The sequence below is a fragment of the Globicephala melas genome, chromosome 9 (genome assembly GCF_963455315.2).
Source record: "Globicephala melas chromosome 9, mGloMel1.2, whole genome shotgun sequence".
Taxonomy (NCBI): domain Eukaryota; kingdom Metazoa; phylum Chordata; class Mammalia; order Artiodactyla; family Delphinidae; genus Globicephala; species Globicephala melas.
The window spans coordinates 16,247,133-16,255,890 of record NC_083322.1 but is presented as its reverse complement, the minus strand read 5'-3'; the positions used below and the strand labels follow the sequence as shown (position 1 = coordinate 16,255,890).

General features: G+C 46.3%; 1 protein-coding gene across 2 annotated transcripts in view; it reads left to right on the top strand.

Annotated features, from left to right (window-relative positions):
* Positions 1 to 5,871: 5,871 nt before the first annotated feature.
* Positions 5,872 to 8,758, top strand: part of CHRM2 (cholinergic receptor muscarinic 2) — a 157,756-nt gene continuing 154,869 nt past the window's right edge. Inside the window, exons 1-2 of one of the 2 annotated variants that reach the window (XM_060305266.1) lie at positions 5,872 to 6,139; positions 6,402 to 6,567. Coding sequence is in view for 1 of the 2 variants with exons in the window: in XM_030853929.2 (XP_030709789.2) it covers positions 7,778 to 7,850 (73 nt within the window). In the remaining variant the exon portion in view is untranslated. Of the gene's footprint in view, positions 6,140 to 6,401; positions 6,568 to 7,295; positions 7,851 to 8,758 lie in introns of those variants that run through there. The other variant, XM_030853929.2, reaches the window with a different exon arrangement.

Here is an 8,758-nt window from a genome sequence, read left to right as displayed (position 1 = left end):
AAACAAAATTTTAATAACATGTATACCTCCAGTATACATGAGAGACCTAGGAAAACTGAGTAACTCTCTGAAATGGCCGAAGCCATCATCTTAAATAACATCTCCAACTAAAGGCAAAAGAAGGTGTTGGGTGGGGTGGCGGAAGAGGCCAGTTGTGGGAGGTTACCAGGAAAAGCACAGTAAGGTTGTTATATAGATTTAAGCTTTCACCTTCACCTTTGATAAAACTTGTTTCTAGAGCTTTAGAGTCATCCTTCTCTTCTTAGTACAGAGAGGGAGATACCCTTACAAATGGAGATTTCCCTTACAAATGTAAAAAGGTCTCTTACAAAAGGGTAACTGCTACTCAGTTTTCAGAACTTTTCCTATGTCTGCCTTTTCTCAGAAATAACCAGCTCAAAATAATCAATATGCCTAAGAGGCGTGTTTTGGAGTGGGCTGTTCTGTTCATTAATATATGGTCACTAATATATGTCTTCAGTTTTAACAGTATCTTCCTGCTAATTGCTTTAAATATTTTAAGTACTGTTTCATCATCCAGAGTCTCTCACTCCCAAGATCTAACTTGTCATGGCTTCCAAATCCCAGGGAGAGCACCTTATGAAAATCCACTTACGGAATCAGTTCTCTGACAGAGAAGTGTCAGGTCCTTTCCTGAATCCCTCATGGATTATGGCATCAAAAGTTTTATCACAGGTGCCTAAGAACAACATTTCTGTTTCTGTTGTTCTTTCCAACTGGGTTAGCCTTCTGAAGGGCAGGAGTCTTTCTTAGTTACTTATTTTTGTTGCCCTAGTATCTAAGAGAATATTGCATGATATACTAATTTTGTTGAGCCAATTTCCATACTTCACATTTAGTTTATAATAGATTTCTGAGAAACACTCTACTCTCAGAAGTGTCTCGTGCAATTCACAATGCTGCAGAAGGAAGCAAAGCAATGGCAACTTGTTTACATGAGACTTGCTCAAGAAAGAAACATTTCCATGGGATTACAGTCAAGCAGGGAAATCTGTCTGCTCCATATCCTGGCCTCAATAAAAGGAGAGCACATTGTGTCAGCCGTGGACTTTAAGGGTAGATTTGGAGTGGTTGTTCTTGAAAATGTTCAGTGATTACCAGTGCGTGTTTATTGGGCATCCATTTAAAATGAACTCCCTTTCTAAGAAAGCGTTTGTCAATAAAAGCCTTGTAGAAATGTAGCACATACATTGACTTCACGCCGCTCCGCGGCATGTGGGATCCTTCCGGTCCAGGGCACGAACCCGCGTCCCCCGCATTGGCAGACGGACTCCCAACCACTGAGCCACCAGGGAAGCCCGCCTCATTCCTTTTTGCAGGTTTGTATAGAATACAGCTCGTGAGATTTTGTAAATGAGGCCCTTAAACCCAAATCCCAGTCACCTTGCTGAGTAAATGAGGAAGAAAGGACAGAGCGTCCAGGATCTGTCTTATTAGGCACGGTAAATCAGGGAATGCTGCTTTGGGAGCACTAGTGGGAGAAAGAGTGTCTTTACAAAGTGAAAAGGTCTATATGGGGCGACATTATCAGCTACATTCAGTTGAGTCTCGCTTGGCAAAAGGCTGCTTTGTGCGTCACAGTTATCTCAGTCACTCTTAAGAAACAGAGTAGATCAGATTTAGTGAGGACGCTGTCCTCTGTGATGGTGCCTGCCAGGATATCTTTGAAATGTTCTAAAATTTCCACCTGTCCCTTGAAGGACAATTTTAGTTAGCTTAAGAACCAGGTAACTATATGATCTGAGAAATTATGTGAATTCCCATGAGTATGTGACTAGTTGACTCTAAATTCTAAGAAATTAAGTTTCCCTACAGACTGAAAAGATTTTGAGATTCCTAGCCTACTCTTTACCGCACACTCATTGATTCAAATAATTTGGGCCCCACTTAGAAGAGTCTGATAAGACTTTCACTTTGAACTTTCTGGAATCTTATCTCCATCTGAGATTCCAGCATCTCACTTAGGCTGTGAAAAGGGGAAATTTAAGCTGTTTGTCAAAATCTGCCCTGAGGTTGATGTGGTTGAAATGTTTGTTCTCCCTGTGTTAGAGGTTCACCTCTAAAGAGGAACTGGGCACTACATCCTGGAAGGAGGAATGCCCAGACGCTAAATGCTTTTCTAGGAAACACATGTCCCCATGTGGCCTTTTTCTCCTGCATTCTTAACACTGATTTATCACCATTGCAGCTGTTGAACATCTTAGAGGGGAGTGTTTCATTTTGTCCCCCTTCTTTGTATTCCCTGTTCGAAAATGAGCTCTGTATTTTAAATATTTTAGACCCAGCAGCAGTAAATGTTTTCAGGCTTTGGATAACACCATCACTGCTTGGAGAGGAAGAGTTTAAAACAGCTGTGATGCCAAGCTTCAAGAAAAAAGGAGAAGGAAAAAAATAGCAAAGCATTGTTTGTTAAAGTGTCACCAAGCATTGTCACTCAGAATCAGTCTCATTTGTATATGGAAACTCCTATTGCAGGGACTGAAAAAGAAAGCTTAGGATTTTCTAGGAGAGAAAGAGATAATCTTTTTTAGCTAAAGAATAGAAGCATTTAAAATTACTCTCTAGAAAGGTTTGCAGGGAAAATAAATAACTCTAAGAAGAATAGTGTGTCTATTATGGGACTGTTATTAAGATTTCAAAACAGTGAGGGCAACGGTAGCACCCATTTGAAGCAGTGATTGTCATCTAGTGGAGGTTCACTTTTAACCCAGGATTGTTATATTTCAAACTGAGGTCAAGGAAAAGATAGGTTCCTTTGGCATACATCAGAAAAATCAGCCCGCCTTTCCCAAACCTCCTGCCGACAAATGCTGTGCTTTCCTAGTTCAAACCTTGAACAGTTTGTGTGAGTGGGAGATGAAGACAAGACAAAATCTCCTTGCTCTTGGCTCATTTTCCCCATATAGGCAAGGCTCGCACATTCATTTTCTTGGTTCTTTGAAAGCAGAAAATTAAGAAAATATTATGGACGCCATACCTGGTGGGAAATCACTTGAGTTGAACTCGTCACCCTCTTAATGTGCTTATGATGACAGAGTGCTGATTTGTGCATCTAATTACTGAAGTCTAATTATTGCTACAACATTGAAATCAACATGGCACAATAAAATATGCACCACCTTCCCAGAAATGAGACTTGTTATTCACCTTCTCCTCATGTTAGTGGTGATCTTATTTACAGTCTTATTCAAAATGGAACTTTGTCAAAGATTCAAAGTCATCCCTTTCGAGCATCTGAGCTCTTTAGCACATGCCTAAAAGTAACTTTCTGAGGTTGCAGGTAATGAAGTTTGGCTTCACAAGTGGAAATTACTAATTAGTGTTCTTTGAGGTGGAAAATAGGCATGTAGATAAAAGGAAACCCATAGATGCGTTCTATAAAGTCTTTAGAAAGCACTTTTGAAAATGTTCCACACCGTGGGTTACTAATAAATGTAAAAGCTATATGCCTGGGATGGGGGAGTAGTCTTTTATCTCAGAAAGTGAACTGTCTTAAGAAATAAAAATAAAATGCTCAGAATACACATGATCTTTTCTTGTATAGAAAGAGAAACTGGAAGGGGGAAAAATGGGATTTCTTTGGGTCGGTATTTTGATGGATTATGTTTAACGTGCTTGTTGCATGAAATTGAGGAGCAGCATGGTTTCCATTGGCAAGATTCACTCCTAAATATTCCGATTCAGTAGGTTAGGGGCATGAGCCAAGAAGCTGTTTTCAAATCCTGACTGACAGTCTTATGATTATAGCTAATTTGCTATATGTCAGGCCTTCTTCTGAAAACTTTACATGAATGAACTGTATTATTCCTTATAAAAACCCCAGGGGAGTGTTACTATTACTGTATCCCTTTTACAGATTAAAAATATGAGGCATAGAGCAGTTAAATAATTCTCCAAAAACACACAATGAGTGGCACAGATGCAAGTATATGTTTTAAAAAAAGTGTTTTCATTGATGACCTAGAAGAAGAAAATGGACATTATTGCTGATTGCTCGCTAAAAATGCTGTTTCCTTTTGCAGCTCCTCTCCAAAAGGCCACAAGTACATGACTTCTATTGAACATGGTAGTTAGGTTATCCATGGACTCTGTTTTATTCAAGTTTGAGAAAATATTCATTAGATTTCATTGGCGTTTTGCTTTATTGCTCTTTTTGGAATGTGTAGCCCTGTTAATGATATGAAAGAATATTATGATATGAAAGGCATTAATGATATGAAAGAACAAAATAGCAACAGATCACTGGGTTTTCTTCTTCTCTATTGCTGGCCAGGAAATTCCTTCCCCTTTATTTCTCTGCTTCGGGATGTCTATGTGGTTTTGTTTTGTTTTGATTTAAAGATCCAAGCAACTCCCTGGGCTTATGGAGGCTTAATAGTCAGAAGTAATGGAGAAAGAAAGGAAAATGTGAATTCATTTTCAAAAGATCACCTAAGAGAGAAGAAATGACAAAATCAGATATTTAATGTAAACAACCAATGCTGGGGGAGGCTGAGGCCAAGACTGGACAGAGCTGTCTTGATTTTCTCATATGTATCTTACAATCTCCCAGTGGTGGTGGGATGTGAGGGTGTGGAGGCTGAAGGTAGAGCCACAGGATATAATGCGTTATTTCAGGGTGACTTCAATCAAGCCAAAAAAGTTTGTGCCACATCCTGCTTGGTGATAGCTGTGAGTTAACAGAAAGGGCAGACCCTTTCATCTACATAATTTTCATTTATCAATGAATTTATATTGCTGCATAATTTTTCATCTTGATTGTCATCTGATTGTCTTTCCCCGCCAATAAGATGGGGAGCTTATAAAGGACAGGGACAGTGACTTTTGCTATTCTGTATTCCCTTTGACAGCTAGCAATGGCCTGGGCCTCAAGATTTGAACTCAACTTAATTGGATATATCAATTAAGATTTCAGCTTTTTTCATTTGATTGCCGAAGGTGGATGAAAGAAAATGTAGCCTTATAACGTATCGTACACTGATGTTATCTTTATATACACATACTTTCACAAAAGCAAGTCTTGTTCTCAACTATACTTTAGAATCATATCACTGTATCTTTATCAGTTGGGACTAGTACCTAAAAATAATGAGTATTCTTCTTGGAATGGATTTCTCATTAAAATGAAAAAATAAAAACCTAAGACTGATTTAACACAAAAAGTTTGTATCCTAATTTTTTTCGTGGAGATCCCAAATTCCATAAAGCACCATAAATACTTTGTAATCTAACGCCTATTAGTCAAAGAAACATGGGCATTGACCCTTGTATAAAATAAGAAAGAAAAAATTACCTCTTCCTCTTATACATTTGCCAGTGTCCCAGAGAAATAAATAATCCGTGAATAGTTCAGCACGATTATATGTTTACAAAGCACAGAGGATTTATTCTAATATTTTCCCACCTGGAAAAACTGGGCTTAAGCATCTTCAGCAATCAAAAAGCAACACCGCGTCCTTCCCAATATGTCATGTCACCTTTACAGCAATCATACTTGCAGGAATGGGACTGGGTGGTGGTAGTAACTGTAAACGTTCTGATGTAGAAATTGCAGATGGAGAGCTTGGCTCTGGGGATGGACGTGGAAAGGAGCAGAAAGGAGCCTGGAGAAAAGGCTGTCATATTTGCTCAGAAGAACCGCCAAATCAGAGAGCAGAAAAGATTTCATTGGAGGAACAACTAATCCTGTCATATTGAAAGAAAATTGTAAATGTTCTCTCCAGAAATTGTTCGCCCATTGCAGCTAATCGAACACACACTCACGAACACACGCACGCTCTCTTGTTATACCAAAGGTGCCCGGGCGCAGAGACCCGCTCCAGCGAGTGCGCGCGTGCACACACACACACACACACACACACACACGGACACGCACACACAAACACGAACGCACACACGCGCCAGCTTGAGGGTTGGCCAGAGCCTTGAAACTGCAGATTCCACTAGGAGATCGCCAGAGGAACCGAACTAATTAGTAATTAGTTGCCCCTACACTAATTACTACTTCCCTTACTTCCCCAAGCACTTTGGTGAAGAAATGAATCCCGCCCAGCTCGCCAGTCCAGCCAGGTCTCTGTTCGGTTTTGCTCTCCAGACTCAGCTTCTTTGTGAAAGCCAGGTTTGAAACTCCTTTTTTGCTTCTCCTTTGGTGTTCTGGTGTGGAGGGCGGGGGCGGTGTCACTTTAACTCCAGTCTACACCGCCAAGGGGTTTCAGACTCGTCAAGTGACTGGGACGGGTGTGGGGTGCGCGACTCTGCTAGCGCGCGCCCGAGCCTCGCAGCTTTGGCCTGAGCCTTCAGGTCCGCTCTCCCCCCGCCTCCTCCGCCCCACCCCTCCGGGTGTCGCGGCACCAGCTAATCTTTTCCTTTTCGCTTGCAAGATCAAGGGAGAAAGCAAGCCGGCGCCTGGCCTCGGACTCTGAGCGCAGCGCAGCTCGCTCCCCGGCCGGTGAGCCCCGAACCCGCGAGGGGCTCCTCCACGATCCCGCCAGCCCGCACCAGGGATATTGCAGCCCGGGGTGGCACCTGGAGCTAATCCGGCGGCAGGTAAGGACAGCGCGCTGCTCAGCTCTCTGCTTGCCAGCTCCAGGGACCCTGGCGCCGCGGGGTCCCTCCCAGTTGCCAGGAGCGGGCGCGGAGGGGTCAGGTGTTAAGGAATTGGAGAATTCCTCCACAAGTGCAGATCCTCGAAAGGAAACTTTGGCTTCTGGGGCTTGGAGAACTGAGGGCAGTGATGGCGGGTCTGGAAAGAAGGGGCAAGAGAGGCAGAGCGCAGGACAAGGATGCGATTTCGCGGGTCACTGAGTCCGGAGGAAGGTGGCAAAGGTAGCCTGGGGGCCGCGCCGGCCGTGACATCGCTCCCTCTCCCAGCCCGCCATTCCCTCCACTGTCACCCGACTTCCTCCTCCTCCCCGACAGGCCGTCAAGGAAAAGACGGGAGATCTTCGCCCTCTCCTACCCCTCACGTTCCTTCCAGCCTGGGGTCTGGCCACGTCTCCTAGGCGTTTGGGGTGGAGGCCCAGTTCCTCTGGCTCCATATGGCCCCCTGTTTCCGCCTTCTGAACTGTCCTTTGGGCGCCCGCGCCAAGTCGCTGGAGAGAGGCTTGGTACTGCGGTCCAAGGAGCGTGGCCAAAGGGCAGGGGAATAAGAATGAGGAGAGGGTCCCAGGACAGAGGAGGAGGCAGCTTTCTGCAACCCCATCCCTTTTCGGCCCGCACACGAGGTCAGCTGTCTGCCTCGACTTGAGGACAGGGTCTCAGCCCGGAGCCCGCGAGGTCCCGGACTGTGCCTGGGCTTCGCCGACAGCCACCTCACAGTGGGCTCTGGGCCACCCCGGCGGGGTTCGGGGTCACAAATTGCGAACAGCTGCACCCACAGTGTCCCTCGCAGTCCACACCTGAGGACCCGGGTGATCGCAGATAACTTGTAGCTCTCGGAACCTGCGAGGTGCGGTCCAAGCCCGCGCAGGGGAGATCGAGCAGAAATTCCACCTGTGCGCTCTGCCCCCGCACCCCTGGGGCGCCCCCCGCGGGGCAGGAGGCTGCATGCCTAGGAGAGCTCTTAAGAGGTCAAGATTCAAGATTCCCCGAAATCACTGACTCAGAAAGCAGCACATACCCACTGCCTCAGCCTCCTTCCAGCGCCCCCATCACTTTCTCTACCCTCCTGCCCGTCGCCGTCTTCGAGGCTGCTTTGAGCCACAAAATCGTCCGCAGGAGCGTCTGCCGAGCTCGTCAGACCCAAGCCTTGAGACCGATGTTGCCTGTATGGAAATATCTCTGGGGAGTCACTCGGGACGGAGAGGCGGGAGGAGAGCAGAGAAATGGAGGTAAACCCTTAAGGCAAGCAGAGCTGTCCTCTGACATCTCACCCGAGCTGCCCGACCGTGTCCTTAGTTCACGGCCACAGCATGTCTGTGACGGAGGGCCAAGGGCTCCAAGTCGGCCAGCCAGGCGCGGCGAGCCCATCCAGAGCACGGTGCCTCCAGGTCCTCAAGCTCCGGAATCCTTTGCATTGACTTTCTAGTTCCCTTTCATCTTTTCTTTTTTTGGTTTGTTTTGCTTTTCGTGCTCTTTTTCTTAGCGCTGGGTGGCAGTGGGTTCGTGTAGTTTGCCTGTCCCCTAGTACACGCAGTCAGTGACACAAACACGCATCTACATGCTGTATGGCACACCCGCCCGCGCTCCGTCACGCAGCCCCCAGCTCGACTGCCCCGAGTGCCGGCAGCAATGGCCACCTCCATAGCACGATCCCGGCCGGTGGCCTTGGTTCCTCCGAGGGCTGGGCCAGAGGCGCGGGGAGCCAGCCCAGACTGCAGAGAGAAACAGTGGGGCAATGGGAAAAGCCTGGGGAAAACTTGAATTTGGGTTGAGGGTGGGGTGGGGAGAGACACTGAGGGAAAAGGCCCAGCGCTCGAGCTCGGCGGAGGCTGCGCAGAGCATTGAGGGACCCGATGCTGCGGCGCCCTAGACCCTCAGCACCTGCCTCGGGCAGAGCCCAGCCTTGGGGGGGCAGCCTTTCTCTGGGGAAGTTCAGATGGCCAGGCGCTGGAGTGGACCAGCACCTCACTTCACTGCAGGCCATTCGGGTTTACCAGTCTTGAGAGGGCCCTGAAAGTGAGCAGCTCATAAACTCCAGCTATTCAGCCCGGCCTTGTGCCCCAAAGGCCCCGCATTGTATTTTGTTGGCAGCCTGTATATATATGCATTTTTGGCAATCTGTATAGCAAGGAGATAT